This window comes from Xenopus tropicalis, chromosome 3, assembly GCF_000004195.4.
Source record: "Xenopus tropicalis strain Nigerian chromosome 3, UCB_Xtro_10.0, whole genome shotgun sequence".
Classification (NCBI taxonomy): Eukaryota; Metazoa; Chordata; class Amphibia; order Anura; family Pipidae; genus Xenopus; species Xenopus tropicalis.
In genome coordinates, this window is record NC_030679.2 from 118,971,673 (window position 1) to 118,998,503 (window position 26,831).

At 39.9% G+C, this 26,831-nt stretch overlaps 1 protein-coding gene across 1 annotated transcript; it reads left to right on the plus strand.

The window, feature by feature from the left end:
* The first annotated feature begins 2,777 nt into the window (after window positions 1-2,777).
* On the plus strand, window positions 2,778-26,596 carry rab11fip1 (RAB11 family interacting protein 1 (class I)). The gene is made up of 6 exons (XM_012959457.3): window positions 2,778-3,358; window positions 12,812-13,245; window positions 14,153-14,873; window positions 18,334-19,698; window positions 22,197-22,287; window positions 24,203-26,596. Exons 1-6 carry the CDS (start codon window positions 3,009-3,011, stop codon window positions 24,410-24,412), a joined length of 3,171 nt encoding a protein of 1,056 aa, XP_012814911.2. The 5' UTR covers window positions 2,778-3,008; the 3' UTR covers window positions 24,413-26,596.
* Window positions 26,597-26,831: the final 235 nt, after the last annotated feature.

Genomic DNA, 26,831 nt, shown 5'->3' on the forward strand with positions numbered 1-26,831 from the left:
AAATGAGGGACAAATCGGACCACATCCCTATTCTGCCCAGACCATGCCCAGATACACCCCCAGTCTACCCAAACTCTACTACTTCAAAGTGAAGCACCACCTTCTTTTAGGTTCTTATTACAAGACTATGAAGCAAAAGACAGGATCACTGCAAGGTATCATTGTTCATAAAACAGAAATAGTACCGTATACATAAACGCCCTTGTTCCTTGCTGAAATTATGGATTCTGTGACTTGAAATTTCTCTGCTTTCTACAAAATCTGCGTTCTGTCCACCACAGAAAGCAGAGTAACTTTAAGTCCCAGAATTCATTACCCATTATGGGGTCCGATTTTGGTTGGAGTTGGTTTGTCCCTGAGGAAGAGTACAGTTAGTACTCGAAACGTTGGATTTTTTTCAATACATTTTTTCACTTTATTGCTAAGTCCTTGTGTGTGCGGCTCTCTGTCCGTATATTTCCTCATTTTAGCCAGCACCTAAGGCATTTGAATCTCAATAGGGTGTGCTCCACTCTTCCTTATATATACAGTATATATATATATATAGATCACAATTAGAGTGACATTCCTGTTACTACTGAAGACCGGCAATCTAGATTCTGGTGAAAGCCATAGGGCGCATGTGTCAAACACAAGGCCGTAGGCCGAATCCACCCCGCCTGGCTGTTTTATGTGGCCCATAATGACTGTGCCTGACCATGCAGCCCCAGTCCCACTGCTCCAATTGCCTGACTGCTCTGACCCAGTCCCAGTGGTGCTCCAAGCATCCGCTTACATTCTACCCTGTGGTGTGTATAACGTCATTCCGTACCATGCACTCTGCAGGGCAGAACAAAAGTGGCTGCTTTGACAGCACAGTAAGCCAGTCTTTACTGGGTCCTCTGCTCATCCATGGCCTAGGCTGGCCATCCAGTCCCACTGCTTCCATCCGGTCCTGGCCTGTCCTTGTGCCACTGGCCACGGCACCCAGCACTAGGCCATTTTTTACAAAAACTATATTGGCAGGGGTGGGCAGTAATGTAAATAGAAGGGGCAGCGATTGTTCCTTGTAATTCCTTTTTGGCTATGTGTGTACCATAATTTGTATGCGCTCACCTCAAAATGTGTGTGTGTGCATATGAGCGCCCAGCTTAGAGGGAACAGTGGCAGTGAGGTCACTTAGTAGAATTGTGACATCAAAGAGGTAGAGACAGGTCATCAAGCACTAAATCAAAATGAGGTTCAGTGAGTGTGGGAGCAGAAAGGGACAGAATGGTTGCAGGCCGGGGTGCAGATTGACTAAATATTACAAATTTACCAGCAAGTACATTGCTGTGATCAATTGTTTTGGGAATTTATGTAAAAACACATGTAACCCCTTTTCGGCTGTAATCAAGCCAACAGCACGGCTAGTGTAGATTTAGAGCATGGGGTACATACGACTCAATCCTTCAGGATGGGCCTTCGCTATATGGAAGTGACCAATTGAGCTACGGTGTAATGCAACTACAACTCACTGTAGCTGTGTGCAGTGCAGAAAAACAAATGGGTGCCAGAAGGTTCTTTGTGGTAAACCAAAGTGTAACTTGTTTATTGTCCAAGAAAATAATTCACAGGGTTATAGCAATACTCACACAGAGGAGATATCAGGCAATTGCACAGAAGGTAGAAAAATATGGTGTCCACCCGTATAGCCCACATCGGCCGAGGGTGGGGAAGGTAAGGACCACCAACCAGCACTACCTCCCTGTGGAGAGTAGCCTGGCCCAGTATCTGTATCCTCAGGGTGTCCCTTAGCAGCCAATGATCCCTCACAGCTAACTATGGATCAGAGATAGGAACTGAAATGGTACCTGCGTCTTAACTGTGGCCCTGCTCTAAGGCAACAATGCCTGTAGGGAAGAATACTTCCAGCTAATCTCTCCTGGTTGGAGCCGAAACTGCTCTTTCTAACTAATCTCACTATCTCACTCCTAGAAAGTGCTCTTTATAAATTATCCTGATACTCCCTACTCCTCATTCACAGGGTCCCTGTCCCCGACATCACTAGAGCTAGATGCAGCCTCTAGGGTAGAAGGCTTTACTGGGGCCCTGTTGATCCCAGGCTCAGTGTAACTTCCACCAGGGTCAGCAGATGCAGCCAAAGAGGAAGACCCACTCCCCTGCTAAGACTATATCAGAGTGCCAATAAGACACATATGCAAAACTATAAACTGATACATGGGTCTTTGCCCAGTAACAGCACAGACTAAAGGTGGCCACAAACGTGGCGATTTTCGATCTTTTGTGTGACCATTGGCCATTTCGTGCGATATCATCGGTTGCGTGTATGGCGAGCTGAAGGAAAGTTGTAGGGTTTAAAGCCATAGCGACATTAACCCTATGGGTCCCTACACAAATTTTCTTGGTACAGTATTTATAATCATATATAAGCAAAGTGCAGACTTATCAAAGTGTGAAATTACAGCTCACTCCTTCCTATGGGATTTTCAGACGCGTTACTTCCCCTCTGATAAAAACTCTTCTAAAAATCTCATAGGATTGAACAGAATTACTTTCGACAGTGAGCTCTAATATAAAATTATATTTTTACCAGTAGGTAAGTATTCCTATTTAAGAGACTGCAATATGTACCAACATATATTATCACCCAGCTCATAGGTACAAGCCAATACTTCGTGAGAACCTGGCCTGCGTTCCAAGACTCGTTTCTGTATTACACCTGTTTGTGGGCGGGTCCTGGTGCCAGAGGCGGCCCTAAAAATTATATAAAAAAAAAAAGTATGCAACTCAGCTTCGCTCCTATTGGTCACCGTGTGCCAAACAGTTTGACGGTGGAGCAAAAAGTTCCTAAGCAACGTTGGTAGGCGGCGGACTGCCTCTCACACTTACCCCTCCGCGAACGAGAGGCCGAGTCTCATGGGAGCACCGCCTACGTATTCACTAGTTTATATTTCGTCGGTACCGCCCCATTTCCTCATATAGTGAAGTAAAGTACTGCAGGTGAAGGCAGCGCACCGCCGGCAAAGATGTCTCTAGCTCAGCAGTCCCAGACCTGGTTCCCTACTCACGTCCAGGTAACCGTATTACAGGCTAAAGGCTTGAAGCCCAAAGGCAAAGCGGGCAGCAACGATGCGTACGCCATCATCCAGCTGGGCAAAGAGAAGTACTCCACCACTGTGGCCGAGAAGAGCCAGGCTCCCGTGTGGAAGGAGGAGGCCACCTTCGAAGTGCCCCTGTTACACAATGATAACCAGGAGCGCTGCACCGTGAGAGTTATAGTTATGCACCGAGCCCTGGTGGGGATGGACAAGTTCCTGGGGCAGTTGGAGCTCAACCTGTGGGAGTTGCACCAGAGCAGGAACAGGAGGAAAGTCCAGTAAGTATTGGCTTGTAGTGTTCAACTACTCTTCCCAGCAGCCCCTATCAAACCAACTGCTGTGATGTCCCCAACAGCCAATAAACAGGGGCCCCTATAGTTACATATCCATCAGAGTGCAGAATGCTCGTACAGATGATAAATCACTTGTCCCTGCACAGATGCACGTCTGTCTGTCTAAAGGCCCCCATACACGGGCCGACTATAGCTGCCGATATTGGTCCCTTGGACCGATTCGGCAGCTGATCGGCCCGTGTATGGGCAGAACAGAGCGGCCTGGCCGACCGATATCTGGCCTGAAATTGGCCAGATCTCGATCGGCCAGGTTAGAAAATCCAGTCTGATCGGGGACTGCATCGGCTCGTTGATGCGGTCCCCGAACCGATTGCCCCATAACCACAAATGTAATCCGATCGTTTGGCCCCAGGGCCAAATGATCGGATTATTTTTTTTTAAGTTACTTGCTACCTGATATCGCCCACCCGTAGGTGGGGTTATCGGGTGAAGAGGATCTTATAGTGTATGGGCACCTTAAGGGCGAAGACACACAGAGCTACTTAGTAGCAGCTACTTGTCACAGCTACCAAACACCAGAAAATCCCCTGCCATAGACAATACAGAGAATTGCCTCTGCTAAAACACACGTAGAGACAATTATCAGTAAATGATCAGCATTGTCTGTTTTAGTAGCCATGACAAGTAGCTGCTACTAGTAGATCTGTGTGTCTTCACCCTAATGGGTGCTGTGGGAACTTGGTACCCTTGTAACAAACTAGGTTTGTGAATAAAGTGATAGTGTGACTTTTGAAGTAAATTGTCTCAACAAGGGCTCTGGCACACGGGGAGACTAGTCGCCCGGGACTGTGTCTCGGGCGACTAATCTCCCCCAAATGCCATCCCACCGGGGATGTAAATCGCCGGTGGGATGGCATACGCGGTCGCAAGTTTCCTCTCGAAGCAACTTGCGTGATTTCATTGAAATCGTGCCGCCGCGCATGCCATCCCACCGGCGATTTACATTTTCGGTGGTGGGATGGCAATCCAGGGAGATTAGTCGCTGTGAACAGGGAGTTTTGTCGCGGGCGACTAATCTTCCCGTGTGCCAGAGCCCTAATAGTAGCAAAAAGTCCTTTTGATTGTGTCATCATTAAGGGTGAAGACACTCAGAGCTACTAGTAGCAGCTACTTGTCATGGCTACTGAAATAGACAATGCTGATTATTTACTGATAATTGTCTCTATGTGTGCTTTACAAAGGCAATTCTCAGTATTGTCTATGGCAGGGTATTTGCTGGAGTTTAGTAGAGATGAAAAAGATGCCATCCCACCGGCGAACATGTAAGTCGCCAGCGGGATGGCAGACACGGCGGCGCGATTTCGCGCAAATCGCCGAAAAAGACTCCTGAAATCGCCCCGCCGCGTCTGCCATCCTGCCGGCGACTTACATGTTCGCCGGTGGGATGGCAGGGGTAGGCAACTCGGGGAGATTAGTCGCCCGCAAACAGGGAGTTTTGCCGCGGGCGACTAATCTCCCCGTGTGCCAGAGCCCTAAAAGTCGTGAGGCTGAACCCTAAACAAGCGGAGATACTGCAGCTGTCATGGGACTAGATCAGTTAGACAGAATATTGCATCCCACTTAGTACAGTGTGTTTCCAGTGATTCTGTAATGTATTCACTAAGTCGTTGCTAAGCTTTCCAAAGCTGGCCGTACACAAGAAGATCTGCTTGTTTGGCGAGATTGCCAAAAAAGCTGATCTTTTCCCTGACAGCCTAGAACGATTGTTTGGCCATAGGGGAATACGAGTTATTGAAGTGATGGGAAATCGGTCGGGTAGGCCTGTCGGAGGGTCCAATACATGGGCAGAAAGACTTCTGAATTGGTCTGAAGGGCCTTAATCAGCAGCTTAAAGGTGGCCATACACGCTAAGATCCAGTCACTTGGCAAGGTTGCCAAGCGAGCGGATCTTCTCCCAATATCCCCACCTATGGGTGGGTGATAGCGGGCTAATTCGATTGTTTGGCCCTGGGGCCAAACGATCGAATTAGAATGACGGGTATAGGGGGTCAGTCGGTTCTGGGACTGCATCGAGCCGATGTGGTCCCTGATCCGACTGGCTGATTTCAGGCCAGATGTTGGTTGGGCAGGCCCGTCATTAGTGCCCATACACGGGTCGATAAGCTGCCGAATCGGTCTAAGGGACCAATATCGGCAGCTAGAATTGCCCCGTGTATGGCCATCTTAACTCTTTCTGTTTATGGCCACCTTTAGCCTACAAGCAATGCAATAGAATAGGAAATAGAAAGTTTTAGAAAGTAAATAGGGTTGATTCTGTTATAGTTTAGTGGAGCCTTATATAGGTCTTGGCATGCATACTTGTGCACCTCTCTATTTTTGGAATGCCTTTTGCGGGACCTTTTAGACTCCTCCTTCTGCAGTTTGGGAGATTCCTGTGGTGGTTTGTGGTAGCCTTTGCTTTATTGCAAGACTTTATTGTTTTATTTAAAGCTGAACCCATGCAGTTATACAGTGAGGCGCCACCATTCATATACTGTGCAGGTGTTTTCCTTCTTATTTCTATAAAAAGATTGTTAATGTTTAACCCAGCTTGGTCATTTCAATACTTGAAAGTCCCATGGGTCCTACCTTAATCTACGAAACATTCAGAAAATATTTTAATTTTATTTTAAAACAATGCCACAAAGGGAGATCTCTTAAAGGAAGAGTAACATGAAAAAATTAAAGTGTTTTAAAGTAATTCAAATATAATGTGCTGTTGCTCTGCAAAAAAATTGTGTTTTTGCTAAAAAAAAAAGCTACTATATAAATAAGCTGCTGTGTAGTCATGGGGGCAGCCATTCAAGCTGGAAAAAGGGAGAAAAGGCCCATGTTACATATCAGATAACTAGTAGATAAGCCCCATATAATGGGGGTTTATCTGTTATCTGCTAAGTAACCTGTGCCTTTTCTCCTTTGAATGGCTGCCCCCATGGCTACACAGCAGCTTACTTATATAAACTATTGTAGTCTTTCTGAGGCAAACACACCAATTGTAGCAATGCAGGGCAACAGTACATTATATTGTAATTACTTTTATACACTTTCATTTTTTGGTGTTACTGTTCCTTTAATCTTTTGTTTGTTCAAATCTAACAACAGCTATGAAAAGTGCTCTGACAGTAGATTTTATATATTGTCTATGACTTATTTCCTGTTTCATTATAAATAGCATTTGCCTAGCTGTATGCTGTCATGCTTGTAGCTTATTAAGGTGGAAATGCTTTATTATGGGTTTACACACCCACTGACATTCATTTGCTATTGATTCTCTAACTGGACTCTGACTTTCTGCTAACTTTGTTGCTGCACACACATGGAAGGGTGGACTAGTCAGTACGCTTGGCAGTTTCATGCAGTCCTTAACATTTTTTAATTTTGTTGTTATGAAAAGTTATTTGGTCTGCTGTACTAAGGAGTATATCCACAGTGCAGTAAGCCATAGCAATCAGAGAAATTGCTGGTTGCTATGGGTGACTGCACTGTTTTAGTTCACTTTAGCTTTTGAACTTTACTTGATACGTAGCATTCTTTTCTTGAGTATTAAATGACAAGAAAAGTGCACTTACCTAGGAACCAGGGCCTTTGCTGAAAAATGCACTGGCCCGGAGTACATTTCTTTTGAGTGCCCCCATATTTAAGATTTTTCCAAGGTTCTCTTGTGGGTGCCCATGGCTGTTCGCATGTGCAATATAGTAACATCAGAAGTCATTGTATGTACAAAGAGAAGTGTCAGCTGGTGTGCAATGTTAGAAATGATATTCGCTGTGAGGTGCCTAACAATTCGGCACCCACAAGAAAAGGTCATTTGTAACTTTAAGCCACGATGAGTAAATGTCAAATCATTTCATTTTCCTTACAGAATTTCCAAGGAGTGAAATTGGGGGATGTTATTAGACGGATATTCAAATAAGTACGGCACATTAAGCATTAAAGGAGGCAACTCTATGGTTTGTTAACAACAAATTTGGAGGGAGGCGATCTCTCCACATTTGCCATAAAACTTGAAACCTCAGTTTTGCTCCTAAAATTTCCCCATAGGCTAAAATGCTCCATGAAAAAGTGGATTGATCAATAAACATTCTTTTTCAGCCATTAACTTTTCTTTTATTTTCCCCTTTTTCACAAGAATTTAATCAGCAGCTCAAATCTTCTCCTTCTGAAAGCTCTGAATCAGGCACAATTCACTGAAATGGCTGCCTACACACCAACATTACAATTAAAAAAAAAAAAAATGTTGGTTCAAGAATAAAATTTTAATAGATCGAGTGAATTTTTTATTTAGTACAATTAGAGAAGATTATCTGTGGCCGAAGTGCACTCCCAACGCCTGAACCTTGAACTTTTTCTCTATAGTTTGGTAATTAGTAATACTAAAGGATGGAATTGGGTGGTGATAAGGTCATAACAGTACAGCCTGTGAATAATGTAACCTTGACAAGATGCGTCACCAACACCTTCACAAAAGCCAAGGAAAAACCAAGACAGAATTAATGATACAAGTAGCTCTCAATAAATATGTTAGACAAGAGAAAAAACAGAACTAGTAGTCCAAGTAATAACTTGTTAAATTAGGAAAGATGCACTAAAGCTAGCAAAACAGAATTATATGGTCAGTTAATGTTGGTCATTCCTGAATAGATTCATTGGCCATCACTCCTGTTTATACTAGTAAGTGGTGGTTTAAAAATGCCCCTGGGTACATTCCCATCAGACTGCACTCTACCTGTCAAATCTCAGTGTAGTCTGCACTTGTTAGAGGTCATTGGCTACTTGTTAGAGGTCATTGGCTAGTCCAAAAGTGTTAGTTATCTTTCTAGACTATGTAATCTTGTTTTGACTTTGGGCTAAACAAGTTTTTCCCTGCAGTTTGGCCATCAGGGATTGTGATTAAAGCAGAATGAAAGCTAAAATCACTTAGGAATGCCAGGTTGATTGTACCCTCCATCTATTCTAGTTGAATCATAGTTTAGAATCTTAGTTTATAGGTTTCTTAGTTTATGTGGCATTACTTGAGATATTCTAGTACAAAAATGTCTGCTTTCTGCCTCTGTGTATTGTATGGTTACCAAGGTGTGGCTCCTCTTTTGAGCTCAGCAGTGACCTAATGAAACCATGCTTAGCTGAGTGCCTGCGTGTTTTTATTTGGCAAGCTATAATAAGACACTGAAACCACAGGGTTAGCCAGTTTATGGTATTAGATCCACTGTCTCATGTTACTGACATTTGCACAACAGAGCAGCCCATTCCTTTTATGCAGGTAGCAGGTTACACAGCATTCCTATTACCTTGACATCATAGGAACAATGCATCATTTATTCATTTTTCCCTCTCATACTGGCTGACTAACCGGCCTGACCTGAAGCCTATGAATGCACACCTTTTGTTGCACTATGTAGTTGCCTTAAGAATCTATACATTTCCACTGAAGCCGAATAAACTGATTGTATGTTCCACCAGCTGACATCTGTCGGCTGTCAAAAGAAAGTCCCTTATTTACATTGGCAACCTGTCTAAATTGCATTCCTCTTCTCTCTGTGTGCTTATTGTGAGTTTTTGTTCCATGCTTGCTCTGTTTTGATATTAGCACGGGAGTTGTGTTGCAATCTGGGCATTCAGCGAAGAGTTTTCCAGTAAAGGCTTATCATGCTGTTAACTTTCTGAACTCTGCTTTACGTTTAGCCTCTGTGCTCGGCTTTGGGTTAACCCTGGCATTCCATCCAGCAGTCATATCAGTGGAACTGTAGCAGAATGACAGACTGACTGTTTATCCTCCCAACCCCCACACACCTAATCACTAAAGGAATGTGCTTGTTATGAAAACCAAATATTATAGCTGGGTTCTGAGCCTTTCACTACCTTCTTAGATAACTATACCCATGCATACATTTTATTGGATAAGCAGCTTGTTAGGGTCAGTTTAGTAACCTCACCAGACTTTTAGTCTGGTATAATTAAAAATGTTGATCAGTTTCACTTGCCACACAGGCCACATGACCAGGCTGAATAATTATACTGATAATATACTACAAAAAAGGCTGAGTGATATTACACGCTATATTAAATAAGCTTGTAAAAGCAAATACAGAACAAATATAGAAACTCATTCTGTACTCCATAACTGAAAAAAATCCAAACCTTTTATTATAACATAATTTCAAACATACTAATCCCACAGTTAAGGAGGCCCATATATCAACATTCTCATTGCCATGGTTTTGGGCTAATGTACCACGGAGAGATATAATTGTTCACAATAGATCTCTGGGGGAGAGTAATCCCTCTGAAATGCCTTTCCATGGGCAATAAAGAGAATCGCTGGTGGAAAGGACTACGCATTGCTTTGGCTTCCTCAAGTCGCGCTAAGTTGCCTGCAGGAGGACACTTCACGCGACTTCAGAATTCCAAAGCGACGCGTAGGCCTTTCCGCCAGCGATCTTCTTTGTTGCCGGGACTAAGGTATTTCAGAGAGATTAGTCGACCACGGTAGCAGCGATCTATCATAGGCGACTAAATTTCTCTGTGGGACATTAATAACAGCCTTTTTTTAAAAAACAGATGACAAAAAGAATTTCCGTATTGTTGCACAAATGAAAGTGTCAAAAACCCTGAAAACCTCCAAAACCACAAAGCAAAGAAAGATTAGATAATTGAAAAAGGACACCTGCCATCATCTTCTACATGACCTTGACCGCTTTCTTGATGCCGTATTTTTACTTTTGTTGCATTTTTGACACATTAAAAATGGCAAAAAATTGCATTTAATTCCGTGAAAAATCATATTTTTACTCCAAAAAATCGACTCGTTAAAAGGCCATAGGCTGTGGGGTTTGTATGTTTTAAATTAAGTGATAATAAAGATTTTTTTTTGTAATGGTTTAAGTTATGGAGTGCAAAATACATTTCAATATTTCCTAATATATAGTGTTGCTTATCCAGTGACGTTTCCACATGATTTAAAAGAAGCTCACATCAATATACATTTACCATGCTAGCTTGAATAAAAGATCTCTGCCATTTTCACTCTTGACTTGCTCTTACTAATAGAATTATTGTAATCCTGGCTCTAAATGGTGTTTTTGTATCTTCTGAAGAGAAGATTATTGAGATTGCAACTAGTCTCCCATGACAATAGCCCTTTTCTCTGCAATAAGGAAACATGGTCATATGTCTAGTTACAGGTGATTGGTTTGTGGGAGTATATGCCTTTTATTTATCTAAATGGTAAAACTCTATTTGTAGCAGCTTGTGTTTCGGGTTTGTTTTTTGTGATTTCGCTTTTGTTTTTTTACGGTTTTGTTGATATACGCACGTTACCTTATGGTGCTTAATTTTTCCATTGAGTCACACTTCGATTAGTCATGAGCATGACTGACACATCAACAGTTTAAAATTGTAAAAGTACCAAAGAACAAGACTTATTAATTGGAGAGAGAAATGACAAACATGTTCAGGTTTTGGGAAAGCTTTAATGGTTTCCTGTGATTAGGTGATTAGGTTATGTAACGTGTGTAAAATGCTAAATATATTTTAATTGAATGTTTGCTCCGCGTAATAGAAAGGGCATAATAGGCATTTGGTGTATTTTTAGAGGCAAAAAAGGGTGTGATTTTTACAAGCACCTGTACTGCTGCTCCTTTTTTTTTCTTTTTCTTTTTACAATGAACATTGCTGGAATATATGACTGTGACCTATGGCAACACTGCCTTTTAGGTTCCATATTATCTGTGGTTTGGGCTGTGTACTCTGATTGCCAATCAAGTAACAAAGGTGAATGCAGTCTTTTCTGCATCTCTCTACAATACTAGTATTGTACCCTACATCATATGTAAATGCCTCCCCCCTTTATCAAGATCAGTCATTCTCTGTTTGTCTAGACCAAATTGTATAACATTGGTTGTGCAATTGTAGCCATTCACGCAAGCTATTTCAGGTTGGATTTAGGCAGGAAATGAAAACTGACTCTTTGGTTTCCAAATTGCTTTCATGCTTCACAACCATTTTAATATTATTAATATTAGTTCCTATTTCCTAAGTGTTTCCCTGTGTTTTTTTTTTTTTTTAATTAATTTTGGTGCTATGTACATTTTCATTAATACCACCCCCCCCTCAATGTTTAAATATTTTTAACCCCTTCCAATCCTAATCGGCATATGCTAATTTAGATTCGGTTTGGGATTTGGCCGAATCCTGCTGGGTGGGTTCGGAGGTTTGGCCGAACCCAAAAAAGTGGGTTCGGTGCATCCACAAGCTTTGAAGTAGCTGGTTTGTCTTCTGAGCTTGTACAACAGAGAAAGTGAGAAAACTAAATATATGGAAAGGGAGGCTCCTCTAGGTCAAAAAACTTTCTATTCATTCTTATGAGATTTTTAGAAGTGTAGGTGAAAGTAACGCATCTTATAATCCCATAAGGGTTTGTAGCCTTGTACAAATTGATCAAAAGAGAAGCAACATCTAAGCTAAAGTGCCCTGTTGGTGTGGAAACAATTAATACTACTCATATGATTTGATTCCATACATACTGAAAGGATAATGATAATGTGTGTCATGTGTAAAAGAATTCAGGATACACGTCAGGCTATTGTTATATATGAATAGCTAAGAGATGGCTAGTCATTTTTCCCTTCTGACTAGTGTTTATACAATACACTGATGTCCAGCACACATCAGTGCATTTGTCTTGGCAACCCCACAACTTACCTTGTGCTAATGGGGGTGGTTGCAGTTTGTGTCCTGCCTATATAACAATGTAGTATGTCCTTATTGAACCAAAAGATTCAGGGTTGTTTCAAGGGCTGACCTTGGAAACTGTCATTCATTCCAGCCAAACTACAGTTAATTAGCTCTTCCACCATGTGACAACAGAATCCTTATTTATATCTAAATGTTAAATTCTTCTTTTAGTAACATAGCAGATATTTACCCAGTTAAGTGGCCCATGGAAGCACATTAGAAGCAAATCCGATAAGGATAAACACTTTTAAACAGTACATTTCAAGGAAAGGCAATTCTAGTAGAAGGCCTGACTCCCTTGAATTAATCTTGTATGTTCTTGAATTCATTCTATTTGCTGTTTTACCGTCTTTGTTGAAAAATCAGGACCTATTTAAGTTTTAAGCAACTCATGAATGGTTTTCATTAATAAAGCTATTTTTATAATATTAAAACATATCTACTCCTATACATTTTTTAGAAAGGCTCTACAGTCATCATGTTAATAATTTTAAGGTTAGAAAGCAATGTCATAGGATAATTTAGATATAATTTACGTAATGGTGATCTTTTGCTGCTTGTATTATCATAATGTGCTTATTAAGTTTGATCAATTTCATGTGTGTAAACATTATTTTAAGTGTTAAAGTAAATTAGTGAGTTAAGTTTATTTCTATTTTTTTACAGATGGTACCCATTGAGGTCAAAGCCTGGGAAAAAAGAGAAGGAACGTGGTCAGATAGAGGTGGAAGTCCAGTTCATGAGAAATAATATGACGGCTAGCATGTTTGACCTCTCAATGAAGGAGAAATCCCGCTCAACTCTAGGAAAATTAAGAGACAAGATTAAGGGAAAAAAACATGAAGGTTTTCCAGATACTGCATCAGCCATTGTTCCCAGCATGAATCAGTATGACAGTGATGAGGATATGCCAGCAGCAGAAAAAAAGAAATCTAAACTGAAGAACCTGTTTTCAAAGCCAGGATTAAAGAAGAACTCTATTTCTCAGTCCATGTCTGTCCTCCCAACTTTTCCACCATCTTCATCTCCAAAGACTGTGCTAAGGCCTGCTGAGTTTTCATCAGATTTCACTCCTCCAACAGGGTCTCCAGCATCTGAAAGTAAGTGGTGCTTACCAATAGTCTTTACTGGTCTTAAAAGGGGGCAGTGCTCTCTCTTTTTTTAAAGGAGACATATCCTATAAAAATTATGAATGTACCAGTGAATTATACTCCTCTAGAATATAGAAGGAATGTGCTTAAAAATGTTGTGTTTCTGACTGATTTATTAAGAAATTCCACAAAAACCCCACTAGCCCCGCCCATCTGTTCCACTTCCTGCTGGCTGAATTCTCTGGATGAGCTGGGGAGCCGGCGGCCCTCCGTACACTGCACTGTAGGATAGGAACCAATCAGCAGCTAGGCTGACCTGATAGGGAACTGAAGCCTGTCTGTGCTTGTGTGAGTGCAGGGCTGTGATTGGCTCTCCCCCTCCTACTGTGCTTCTGGCAGGGACCGTTAGGACACGCCCACTCTTCATTTCACACTGAACGGAGAAGTGATACGATCTATAGGGAGCTCCAATAAAGGGGCCATTTTACTGAGAATTAATTTTTAGCACAAAGGGAAACCAGCACCGTATATTATTCATAATTGCCTACAAATTTAGCGTTTTTCCCATTTATCCAATATGTCTCCTTTAACATTAGTTCAGTAACTGTGCTATGCCTATGCTGAACAAGCTTTTTAACCATTTTAATTATGAAAAAAAATATATATATATTTTTTTTTTTTCATTAAACAGGGAAGCATCTGAAACTAGAGGGCATCTGTATAAATAAACTCATCCCTTCCCCCAGCTGCAACTTGTTAGGCTGTGAGATAAAGAGCAGCTCATTGAGCCTTTTAGTGGACTGCTGATTTGTTTTGATTGTGCTTATAGGGTTTAAGACATAGAATGACCCTGTCTATCCTAGTGATAAATTTTAGTCTTGAATGGGGGTTTTTACCAAATATTTTATATTTCCAGGACGATTTCCTCATCTTCCTGTGATCATGACTCACAAAAGAACAGTTAGTGCTGATACCAGCCAGCTGTCCAGTAATAAGAAGGAAGGATTGTCATTGTTTAGTGGAATGAAGCCAAAGAATGATCCCATCACCAGATCCAATCTATGCATCAATGGGAATCACGTATACATGGAAGAATCTGAAACAAGAAGTGAGAGTCCCAAAGACAGCTCCCAAACAAACTCCCCACAGATCGTCCGCAAAAATCCACTTTATGCATCTGCTGAAAACCTGTCTTCCAAAACACCTAAAGAAGCAAAAAACAGCCTTTTTCCAGAGAAAGAACAAACACCAGCTGCCTCAAATGATTCTCTTAAATCCTCAACAGTGTCTGCTTCTCAAAATTCCAAATCAGAGGAACCTATATCAAAGACCCCACCATTGCCTTCAGATGTGCCAAAAGAGGCAAAAGATAACAAAAAGCAAGAGAATAAGAAGTCATCTCTTCTTTCCTTGGTGACTGGCAAAAAAGACACTCCTAAAGTCCCTGAGAATGAGTCTTCTGTTGCGCCCTTAAAAGGGGATATGTCAAAAGCTACTGGCGATAACAAAAAAATAGAACAGTCCTCAATTAATGTCACCAAAAAGACTTCATTGAATCCCTTTGAAGATGACATGGAAGAAGAAAAGAAGCCAGAACCACTTCCCACCTCAGCAAAGACCTCAGCTGTAAAACCCAGGTTAGTACAACCACACAAATGCTCTTTGTTTGTGTCATAAAACTGACAGTGATTCTCATATATCGCATAAACGGCTAATCTCAAAAACTTTGGTTCTACTGATTCCTGATTTTGGATGTTTTTTTTTTTAACTGGTTTCATTGTAGTTTAAAGGAAAGGTAAAAACTAAATAAGCTTTATCAGAAAGGTCTATGTAAATACAGCCATAAGCACACACAGAAAAGCTGCAATGAGTCCTCTATCAAAAGAAACACAGGATTTCTGGTCTTCTTTTTTTGGAAACATGTTTTAGGGTATTTGACTTCCTCTCTCAGAAAAATCCTTCAGCTTCAGTAGGCGATATTGGGGAGGGCACTGCTTGGGAGAGCTTACATTCTAAAATAACTCTTTAGTACTGTACAAAGATAGTCTTTCCTACTGGCTACCTTAACTGGTCTTGTTCAATTTATGTTATTAACCATGTGACCATACCTCTAACAACAAGGCACGTGGATTGCAAATGTCTGCAATTTCTGTCCACAGAGCACAATGTGTTACAAGCTAGGCAGTAATGGAAAGTGCATTGTAACAATGTTTTAGCTAATATGATCCTGGCTCCTGTGGCACTCAAGGAAAACTGCAGGGTCAGTGGTCAGTGATTTCCTAATTTAGTTGGCTTATCTTGTCAAAAGTCTCCTTGCATTGGCTGCCTGATTATTACACTGCTGTACTGGGTTGTGGAGGGATAGATAGAGCAGCTTTCCCCAGCACCATTCTCTTGCTCATAAAAGTCCACCTCATATTTTATATTGGGTTATGTTATGAAGCAATAAAGACCTTGATAATATCAAGATACACTGCTTTCTGGTGAATATTAATGAAAGCATCAGGTCACTGTTGAGTCAAATAACATGACCCAATATATTATGTTGCAAAGGTTGTTGATAAATGCTTGTGTATTTACATGACAGAACATTCTTTCTGTCAAATGAAGCTGTCACAACAGTCCAATGATGCAAAAAAAAAAAAAAAAAAATACTGCTTTTCTCCCCAAATGTGCCCCCCATTCGTGGCAAGATGTGCAAACCACATAATTTTTTGCTTCAAAGTAATTCCCTTGAAGCTTGCATACAGTCGGTCACAAAACCAGAGCACTATATAGAAACTTATTATTTTATCTCTTTTCTGGTTGAGCCTTATTAACATGAGGCTACCATTAATTGAATTATTCCATGAAACAGAAGGCTTCACAACTAAGTTAAACCTTATTTTAATGATTTTTGAAGCCAAACATTTCGTCAATTTCTATAGGTTTAAATACTGATGTATGTAAAAATAAAATTAAAAAAAATCACAATACTTTAGTGTAGGATTTGTAGTTCAGTAAAATGGGAAAACTGGAAAGGTAGGGCTGTTTCTGGGGCTGCAAGCTCTTCACATTGCCTCATTGCTAAATGGCACTGGTTAAAGTGTGTAAATGCTTATAGGATACTGTGTTTAACAGTAACAAGTATAACAAAATATTCTAGTGTTTAATGTCTTTAACCACACACACACACCTACATTCCATTTCACCTGCTACAAATTTTTAATTTCATGTGAGATGAGAAAAGGCAGTGGTTTAACAGGTGGATATGGCTGAGTAAACACTGCAGCTGTTTAATCATTTACATGCATATGAAGTCATTCTGCTCTAGGCCAACTAACACACCTTGCTGGTTTTTATGTGGCAATAAGGAAATGGAACTGCTCCTTGATGTTTGTGTTTCTCTTAACCCCTTATTCACTAATACAGGTGCGGGTATCTAGTAAAAGTCTAAAGCAACTGGATTATGTGGTGTATACACAATCTGTACCATTATTTTCAATAAGGTCTTGTCACGCATAAGTATAAGCATGTAGAGGTTAGAATATTTTAAATATAGGGTGTAATCCTATTGTGACATGACCTGTGTGGAGGCAGCACCCTCTACACTAAAAAAAACCCCAGGTCCCGAGCATTCTGGATAACAGGTCCCATACCTGTAGCTCCATTTTAAATATGTTCAACAAAAGTGCTACTATAAAACGTCATTATAGCACTACACAATTTGTAAGCTTGTGAAAAAAGACAAAATTAGCACCATAGCACCAGAAAGTTATTCCTTCCCTTAAAATAGAAAAGTGACATACAATAATTAACTCAAATAATAAGTAAGATTCTTTGCCAGAGAGCATGAGACACTAATCTTTTATCTTTGCGTTTTTTCTTACACGATCCCTTGCTTGCAGAATGCTGCCCTTCCATGCGTATCTGCCCTCATCAAAGGACAGCACTTTCTAGGCAGTAGTTTTAATCAGCTTGAGAATTTTAAGCTCAAAAAAAAAAAAAACTTATACATAATTATTCCATTCTCCAGGAATTTCTATAAGATGAATTCAGTTGTATTTTAAATTTGTGTTAATAAGCAATGGAGCTTGGCGTGGTGCCATTACATTTTGTTATCAATTAACTGTTTCCATTTTTTTAATCATTTATTAATGAACAGTCCCGCCACAGGCCTGTATTTGTTGACACTATATTAGTATAAATGTAGCAAATATTTCACCTGCTTTGGGTTGGGGGGCAGCTTGTGGCTGTGACAGGCAGCAGGTATTGCTTTATACAATGACACGTTTACTGCTCAGCAAAACATAACACTGGCACTCCCAGTTAGTATAAGGGGTAGTATAACCATTTTTAACATTAGAGCATTGAATGGGGCTTGTGCTGAAAATACAGTTTGCCTATTGTTGGGAAAATATGCATTTTTTTCTTGCACTTAATAGGGCAAAATATGAAATAGAAAGTAAAGTCATATTCTACTTTCTTGTTTGTACAAGCAAAGCCTGTTATGTTTCCTTATCTCGCAGCCTCACAGGCTGCAGCTGAGGGAAGGTAGGGGTTTGTATATACAAAAGTGGTTTTCATTTTACTGCTGTTTTTTTTTTTTTCTAACTACTCATACAAACAAAGAAGTAGCATGTGACCACTGCAATGTCAAATTTACTTAAGATCATAGACAATAAGTATGTTCAGTCTAAACCCTGTTTATTGAACTTGAAAAGAATATACAGGGCATTTATGCTTCTTATATTTACTCTGGGGCCCTCTAGCATCGATAAATAAAAAGCAATAAAATAAAGGAAGAAGTGCAGTGCTGCTCAGAGAAGCATTTATGAAAAGCAGGGCAGATTACATAACTGCACAAATGTTTTTCTGTACAGCCAATCATGCAGGGCAAGACATAAATTAAGGTGAGTGCTGGGCTGTGGTGGGGGACAGAAGCAAGAATGAAAGTTTTGTAATATTAAAGTAGATAAAATAAATAATAGACTTTATCTGTATGAAGTGTAGAATGGAAAAGGACATGTTTTACAAAGTTTAAACTTGCTTTGATATTTTTTTTAAAATATCTGCAAGGTAACTGACCTGCAGATTTTATTCTATTATTTTTTACAGACTGGACGTGTCTTCAGAGGCTGAAACCAAAGCCAAGCTTTCTTCTTCATCTCTTTCTAACTCTGCTGCATCTATTTCTGGTGGCCAGGATGGTGTGCCAACTTCTTTGCCTGATTTTCCTACTGCTTCCAATGCCCCATCTTCTCCTTTAGAACACTACCTAAGTTTACAATGTGACAACAAAGTTGAAACACCAGTAGAGTCATATACTGACTATGAGACACCTTCAGTGCCTTTGTTCTGGAGGTCAGGTTTGTCACAGAGTAAACAGCCTGAGCCTAGGGAGGTTCATGTTGTTGAACCGTTCAATGAAAAAACCAAAGAGAGAAAGACTTACGTCAAATCTCTTCTTGACCAGCTGACACGCAAGTCACCAACTAATAGTGTGGCTGATGCCGATACCGTTGATGTAGATTTGGTTAAGGGAGTTTTCCCTATACAAGATAGCTCTCCCTTTGATGACATTCCACATACAGATACAGATAGTCTTGAGAGTGAAAAAAGTGATGTGCAGTTAACTAAAACTTTAAAAGAAACTCCAAAACCAGCCCCCAGAACACAGTCTGCTCCTAAAAAACAAGAACCAAAGGATGAAATTAAACCAGTACCACCAAAACCAGCACCTAGAAGTGCTACTAAAGTAAATAAAGCTGCTGATGACTCTGCGCCTGCAAGCTCTACTCCACCAGAAAAGGCACTGGATACATATTCCAACCAGGAGCTACAACAGGCTTCTAATGTTGGTTCTTCACTGAACAGTGGCCAGGCAATAACTGAGGTAAAGATGGCAACTCCAAAGATCAGCGAATACAGTTTAAGGCTAGATGAACTTCCAGTGATTCCAGAGAATCCAGAAGGAACCTCAGATGATGAGCAGCTTGAAACCAAAGATGACATCTTTTCCAGTCATTCGTCCAACAAATCATCAAGTGCTGCAGCTACCAGAGAAACAAATCCACATCTCAGTGTGCAGAAAAACAGTCTTCCAAAAACAAATGATGAGGTTGATTTTGCTTTGGAGCAAAAGAATGAAAAAAATAGAAATCCTGAATGTGTGGATAAGATAAATGCATCTGACGCAATTAAAATTAGCACTGTCAGCTTGGAAAGCCAGGGTAGTGATAAAGCAAACCACTACACACCTATTAACTCTTCTCTTGGCTATTCTTCTCCCACACCTGCTTCCCTTCCAACTGATAAATGTACCACTCCTAGTGCCGACCCCCCGACAAAGCCAGCCATTGAGGGTACTGATAAAGTGGATAGCTCTGGCAAAAAGAAGCTTCTCCGGGCATGGGTTTCACCCTCTGAGACACATCCAATCCCTACAGTGCAGAGTGGTGGAACAGTGTCTTCCAGGATAAGGTGAGAGAAACTATTTTGCGTGGAATTTGTTTCTCTGTAATTATTCATGCTTTATGTTCTGGCTTAAGTTTAATGTTTTCTTTCATTAGATGGCACCAACCCTCATAATATGAAGCTCCAATTTTATAGCCTCTATACTATTAAATTATTAGTCTAAACTGTTTAGTACAATGAAATCCAGTACTGGCTTAGTTTTATGGGAGTTATGCCCTACAGGTAAGCCGGGGCCACAAATGGTCCCTTCTAAGTCCCTAATTAAGCTAATTGCACAAAAAAAACATTTAAAGTTATTTTTGTACCTGCAAATGATTAAAGAGTAACAAGTAATGAAAGCTTTGAAATGTTTTTTCCAGGCTGTAAATGATAACCTATATCATAAACATATTTTCCCATTTTGACACCCATGACCAGTTTGTTTGATGTGGGGGGGAGTCAAACTGCTCTATTTAGTTTTGAAAATTTGGATCTTCTGCCATGTTGCAGTCAATTTAGATTACTCTGTATTTTTCTCAAAGGAGCACTTAGTTTAAGATGGTTTAAGAGCACCTTGTGGAAATACCCTTTAGTAGTGTGGATCCACTCCAGTGGCCGGCTTAGGGAGTAGATGATAGCCTCATGTTCTGTCCAGCTGGGTGTCCCTTCAATTCCAGGTAGAGTATCTCCTAGTAATTGCAATCTGTTGATCCTAGCTGGAGCCATGTGCTGCTCTTTCGAGCTTGCCTATATATCTTACATCTTACCTCTGAGGTGTACTAACACAGATATTATTTCTGTCACTTTCTAAATACCTCATTCACAGTTTCTCCAACTTTTACTTAGGGTTTGGTTTTCTTAGGGCACTCTTCTTTATTGGGGGATTATGTCCCAGGCTGTCCTGTAGCATGCCCCCTGTACAGCAAGTGGAGTCCAAAGAAAGAGCCATATGCTCCCACACTCTGTATTAACTATGGACAGGAACTGGTAATAACATCCCTGGGCTGGTTAAGAAATGTTTATGTACCTTTCTTAAAAACTCAACTTATTTCAGTTTATTAGTATCTAGCACAGACGAGATTGTGTAAGGGTTAAGAGAAACACTTGGTGAATGGGAACGTTCTGTGCTAGAAGTGTTTTGGTAGCACTCGGTTATGATTGTTTTCTGTGATTAAACTGGTTTGTCCCTGCTTCTTAGAAATCTCCTTCACTTTTGATCTCTAGTGGCAAATAAGCTGCTTAGTGACCCAGTTTAAAGGGAAATGCAGTAAAAAAATATTTGTGCTACCTAGTTTGACATTGGCTTTCTCATGGTTCACTCATTTCCTGCATGCTTGAGGGTGATTGTATTAACTCTTTTTTTCAGCTCCAGAAAACATTTGTTTAACTCTTCCCAATAGAGCAATGAAATTACAGTCCATCATTTGTTAGTAGGGAGTCCTACTGGCAAGAGAAGTAGTGCTTGTATTTAACACTTTGACTCATTATTTATTTATTGTATGAAAAAGCCAGGATTGTTTTAATAGCATTTTTTTTATTTAGGGGTGGGGCTGGATCTGATAGACTCCACTTACTCTTCTTCCCATGGACCAGCTAACCCCAGAGTTAGTTGTCAAGTTTTAATAGATGGACTGCAGTTTCATATAATTGTAGAATTGTTTGTTAAAATTGTATGCCCAGATGGTTGGGTGGTATGGTGAAAATCAGACAACCCAAATCTGAGCATTTATAGCCAGCCTGTAATGTAGAAAAAGGCACAGATAAGAGTCAAGCATAATTGAAAAACATTTGGGGATTTTTGTGGATAACAAGCTGTGTAACTCAAGGCAGTGCCAGAGTAGAGGCGCAAAACTTTCATTTAAAGCAGCATAGGTGGTCCTAGCCAAGGAGGGGAGACTTCCAACATGTTATGCCTCATAGGAAAGAGTCACACAGGTAGAGTTGGTCACACAGGGAGAGTAATGCGATACTGGTTAAATATTACCATGGTTTGACTAAACACAGGGATGACTGTGAATGTACTGTATGACAGATATTCTCATTGTTAGTCCCTTGGATCTCTGTGTGGGTAGTTAAGTTACACACCCTAAATTACCCTTTCTGCTAATTCAGTCACTGGTGTGTTTTGCCGTTAGCTGAGCCCTTGCACAGAAGCGAAACATTTTATATGTTCTGATTTTACGCTACTGTGCTTGTGCAGGGCCCAAGATGGGGTTGCCTAACAAATTGTCATCCCCAGTGATTATGAATGGTATGCTTGTGGCTATAATATATAAAAGCTTCAACAAAGTAAACTAAACTAAAAGTATTGTTCATTCTTTTTGGCTGATCCGTGTTCATCTTTGCTTTTTACTCTGAGCAGTTTAACCTGGTATGAAGTTAGAAATTCTGTTTATATTAGTAGCATCCACGGAAATATACATTTATACCATGCCCTACTTCTTTTTATTGCTGCATAATGTCTCCACAATTACACTGCAGGTTCCTATAAAATGACTCAATATTTCTCTTTTCTCTCTTTATAGGACAAATCCGGTAAAGCCCATGAGTGCAACACAAACCAAAACTGTTTCTGGGTTCTCTCAGCCAATCAAAAGCCACGATGTTGCTATAAAGGTAACAATATGTGAAGTTATTTTCTGTACTACATCTATTAATGTATTTTCCTTAATCTGACTTTTATAAGAAACCCCTGCTCTGCCATAAATATATAAAAGCAAGGGCTTGAATCATCTTCCAATCATAACTCTTTTCATAGCATTGATTCAGTAATATAAGGGTTATTCCTTTGAGATAAGACTAAACAAAGCTGTGTGGGGCAGTTAAGACCTTAATAAGTTTACAGTTTTATATGTTTAGCAGTCTTTTTTTTTTGAGTGTGTAGTATCATGTGTATTGACATTACCTGCTGACGCCATTTTGGGGAATAATCATTTACCCCTTTTGGAACATTCTGGTACTGTGCAGGGCAACTTTTTATCCCCCCAGGACAGACTGCAGCATGCAGGGCAACCTTTCATGATCTCGAATATATTAGAAATTGATATTATAAATTGGCTGACAAAGGAAAGAATTTTAGCAAGGCAATGACCATTTGACAAGTTACACCAGGTTGAGTTATTATTGACTAAAGGCACATATTATTGGTCCAAAATTACCTGATTTTGCCTTGGGTAGAAATTGCCAAATGGATTTTCTGCCATGTCCATGTGTATATGCCAGTAGTATCCCTCTATTTTCATGTAGTTGGCAGAATTATCTAAATCATATCATACAGTATCTGTGTAACCTATAGGCGAGGACAGGGAGGCATAAAAATACCTTTAAGGACCATATCTGGGCCACAGACCTCCTGTTCTTGGAGGCATCAGATTCCTTTGTTATCACACAAAGTTAAACATCCAGTAGGTCTCCCTGTAGTGCAGTAGCTTGGGAGACACCTGCGCTATGCACTCACCTGTCAAATTCAGGTTTCGCCATTTGAAGCTGCTTCTCAAAAAAAAAAAAAAAAAGGGCAAGATTGTCTTCCGTGCGTTGCCAGACTATTTCTTGTTGAATTTTCCCTTTAAATGAATCATCTCTTATATTGTGTCCTAATTCCAAACACCTTTATTTATGTGAGTTTGCTTAAGAAGGTATATAATGTATAAGAGGAAGATTGCATACTGTATTATGAATAGTCCGTCACTAATTAGAAGCAAATTATTGAATTCCAATAGTGCCTCTGGAAATAAAGGTTAATCAGTGTGCAATCTGTCATTTCCCATCAATACCCCCCAATGAAGTCATTGTCATCATAATTATCTGTCATCTTGCATTTAACTTCCCTCTGGGCCTGGCAGTAATGAGTGATTTAATCTAACTAATTGCCAGTGGGATTTATTTTCAGAGGTTCTCTTAATAATAAAACACACTCTGGGAACAGAAGGCATTTAACATGTTTTCACTCACAATAACTTTCATACAAGAGGATTGTTAATTAAATAAAGACACAACAACCAACAGTAACTGGGCTGTTCATGTGCTTCCCATTATTGGCTTACCACTTCTGTTTTCTATTAAACAGCATAAACACTCTATTATTGTGGTGGTTGTACCTTGGCTTGCCCAGCCCACTGCTTTCTAATGCTTCTACGAATATTAGTGAAAGGTTTCCTTTAATATGCTTTCTTGCAACTTTAAAGGGTAACTTTGCAGGGCAGTTTCCCATGTAAGACTTACATGTTGTGTTTTAGTTATCCACTGACCTTAAAGGTATTTGCCTGACTACATCTTTTTCCATCTCAGAATTTGTTGTTTGCTATGGTCATTTCAATCATTGGCTGGATGGTGGAATGATTGGCATGTAAAAAATCAGCTGCAGATGATTTCTTATTGAAATACAGTACTACGCTTGTATTTTTGGTGAACAAAATTTTTTAATTGTAAATATTATTACTACTGTACTGCATAGTGTGCACTGTCTCACATTAGTATTCTAAGGAAGGCCTTGGCAAGGCTCACTGGATTTATATGATTTTTGTCTCAACAGAAATACGACCCTACAGACCCTGCGGCCGCATACTCCCAGCTCACTCACGATGAGTTAATTCAGCTGGTCCTGAAGCAAAAAGACATCATCTCAAAGAAAGAAGTCCAAATGCGGGAACTGGAGGATTATATTGACAACCTGCTGGTGCGGATTATGGAGGAGACGCCCAGTTTACTACAGTCTATAAACAAGAAGATGGGCAAGTGGTAAATTTGTGCAGATGGACACATTTTCTCCTAATGTAGGTCAGTGAGCATTGTGGTGGGACAAACCTTGCTCAGTCATGTTTTGGGAAGAGCTTTTGTGTTTGGGCTATATGGATGCCTGATTGCTTTAATATGAAGTACAGTAAGCAAACATGTTTTTTATTCTGACATATTTATGCTGTACTGATTGCATCTCACACAGCCATTGCAAATGTTGTCATGCAATGAAGGCTCTGGAACCCTATGGATAGTGTTAAATAAACATAGACCTAAAAATGCCTATATGTGCTGCCTCTTGTCCATGGGCCTCCAGTTACACAGCCCAGGCTAAAAAAAAATAAATTAAATGCCAAATGCTCTTATTTACTGTCAACCAGGGAGAGGCAAATGTAAATCTGTGGGCTCTTACTGCTTTATTTTGGCTTTGAGCCCTTGGCTCTGACAGCTAATTTCCTGGGTTACTGACTCAGGTAATGCAAGGAAATTCTAACGATACTTTATATCATGGCTAGACCAGTCCACTTGGTGCCTGTAGTAGCCAAGGATGCCCAGCCTGCTAGCCCACCATTTATTATTGAATTAATGTTTCCACCACCCCAACAAAGTAGTTTTATGTTTGGACAAATATATCTTCCAGGGTCCACATATGGCCACATATATGGTTTTTTATGTAATAATTTGAAGGAAAATTTAAATATCACTGATGTCAGATTCTCCCTGTATAGACTCCCATAGGCAGGCCTTTGCTGGTAATACTGCTCCGTGCTAAAGGCTGTGAAAGACATCAGGCAATGTTACACTACCTGTATGTGTTTTCTGCCATTTTTTTTTTCAGTGTATTCATAATTGAGGTGGCTTTTCAAATGACCTTTTATCCTTTTAAGGTTAATGCAGACTTCCAGACTATATGCAAAAGAGATGTCAGTTGTATGTAAAATGTATCTCCTTCCACTTGTGCACTACAAATCCTAGCATCATAAGCGCATCATAAGCTATAGCCCCTCTCTGGCCCCAAACATGGCATTTCCTTATACATTGAAATTGTAACTGTGTATCTGTTAGATTTGAGTTATCCCCGCTGAATTGTTTTGTAATCTGTTGGGAAAGATCTGAAAGGCTCCACTCTCAGAATAACATGAGCAGGTTTGGTGCATAACCCAGACAATGTTGTATGTATAGAAATGTGTGTAAAATATTTATATTTTTGTGCCTTGTATACTGTAAATTGTATTTCTCACTTGTATCAGTTATATAACTGGATTAGAAACTTTCTGCTCTTTTCTGAAATGCTTTGTACAAAAAAGAAATATATATTTTAATTAATCATTTAAATATATATATATTTATATGTACTTAAACATAATTTTGAAATGAACAAAAATAATTGACCATTAAAGCACTGCAGAGTGTACGTAAATCAGGTATGAATGACACACAGACAATCTGACACGTGATTTTATTAAATCTCTTAGATTCACAAATGATTCAAGTCAGTATATTTATATCGCATTTAGATAAGATTCCTTTACATATATCGCCCTCACATAGAACCCCAGGCCTATTTAACATTATGCCTCAAATAAGTGTCTCTCTGGGTTGCTTTACAGGAGACTGTAGCCTAGAATAGGCCTTGATACAGGATAGAGAATGAGTTAACTGTCTCTTCTGCAGTGGCATAGAACTATGTAATATATACTTCTATAACATAGGATGGTTGGCTAGTAAAAGAACTGCTCCCTGTAAGCTGCATGGCATGGGGATCACAACTATTTTTCCATGACAAAGATCCATAGATGCAGCACACAGACTTGACACATCTCTCCTGTCGCACCCTTCCCTCCCATTGCCAATTAACATTTACCCATCCCTGTGCCTTATATAATAGCTTAGTTGGCATCATATTTTGCACTGAAAATTCTCCTACCAGGCAGAGGATATTTAGACATGTGAGCCACCCCGGCTGGTATCGGCTTTATTCATGTTCATTTTGGTTCAGTGGTGGCTTTGTTACTTTAATAAATCTTCAGAGGGCTTAGTGCTAGCTACACTGGCTCCTAGACCATCTCGCAGCACTTTATCATTAAGTTAAATATTCTAAATACACTGGATTTTTTTAAAGTTGGTCTGAAATATTTATAATCTAGATTATTTTGAATCTGGAAAATAAAAACAATATGTATTCACAATGTTTGTGTGTGTTTGATATTTTTTTTTTATACATGTTACATAGTTGTGGTGATTTTAATCTATATGATTCCCTTTGACAGCATTCAGCGTGGATTGGATACCTTTCAACCAAAAACCAATGACTGGGGTTAATAGCAATAGCTGTATATTAGTGGTCCCCAACCAGTGGCTCAGGGGCAATATGTTTCTCACTTGGATGTGGCTCCCAGTGGCCTCAAAGCAGGGGCTGTTTTTGT

Excerpts from the sequence above, each read along its gene's own strand:
- rab11fip1 (XM_012959457.3), top strand. The coding sequence starts at position 3,009 with ATGTCTCTAGCTCAGCAGTCCCAGACCTGGTTCCCTACTCACGTCCAG. Across the intron at positions 3,359-12,811 it reads AGGAACAGGAGGAAAGTCCA|ATGGTACCCATTGAGGTCAA; the intron begins GTAAGTATTGGC and ends ATTTTTTTACAG. Across the intron at positions 22,288-24,202 it reads GCCACGATGTTGCTATAAAG|AAATACGACCCTACAGACCC; the intron begins GTAACAATATGT and ends TTGTCTCAACAG.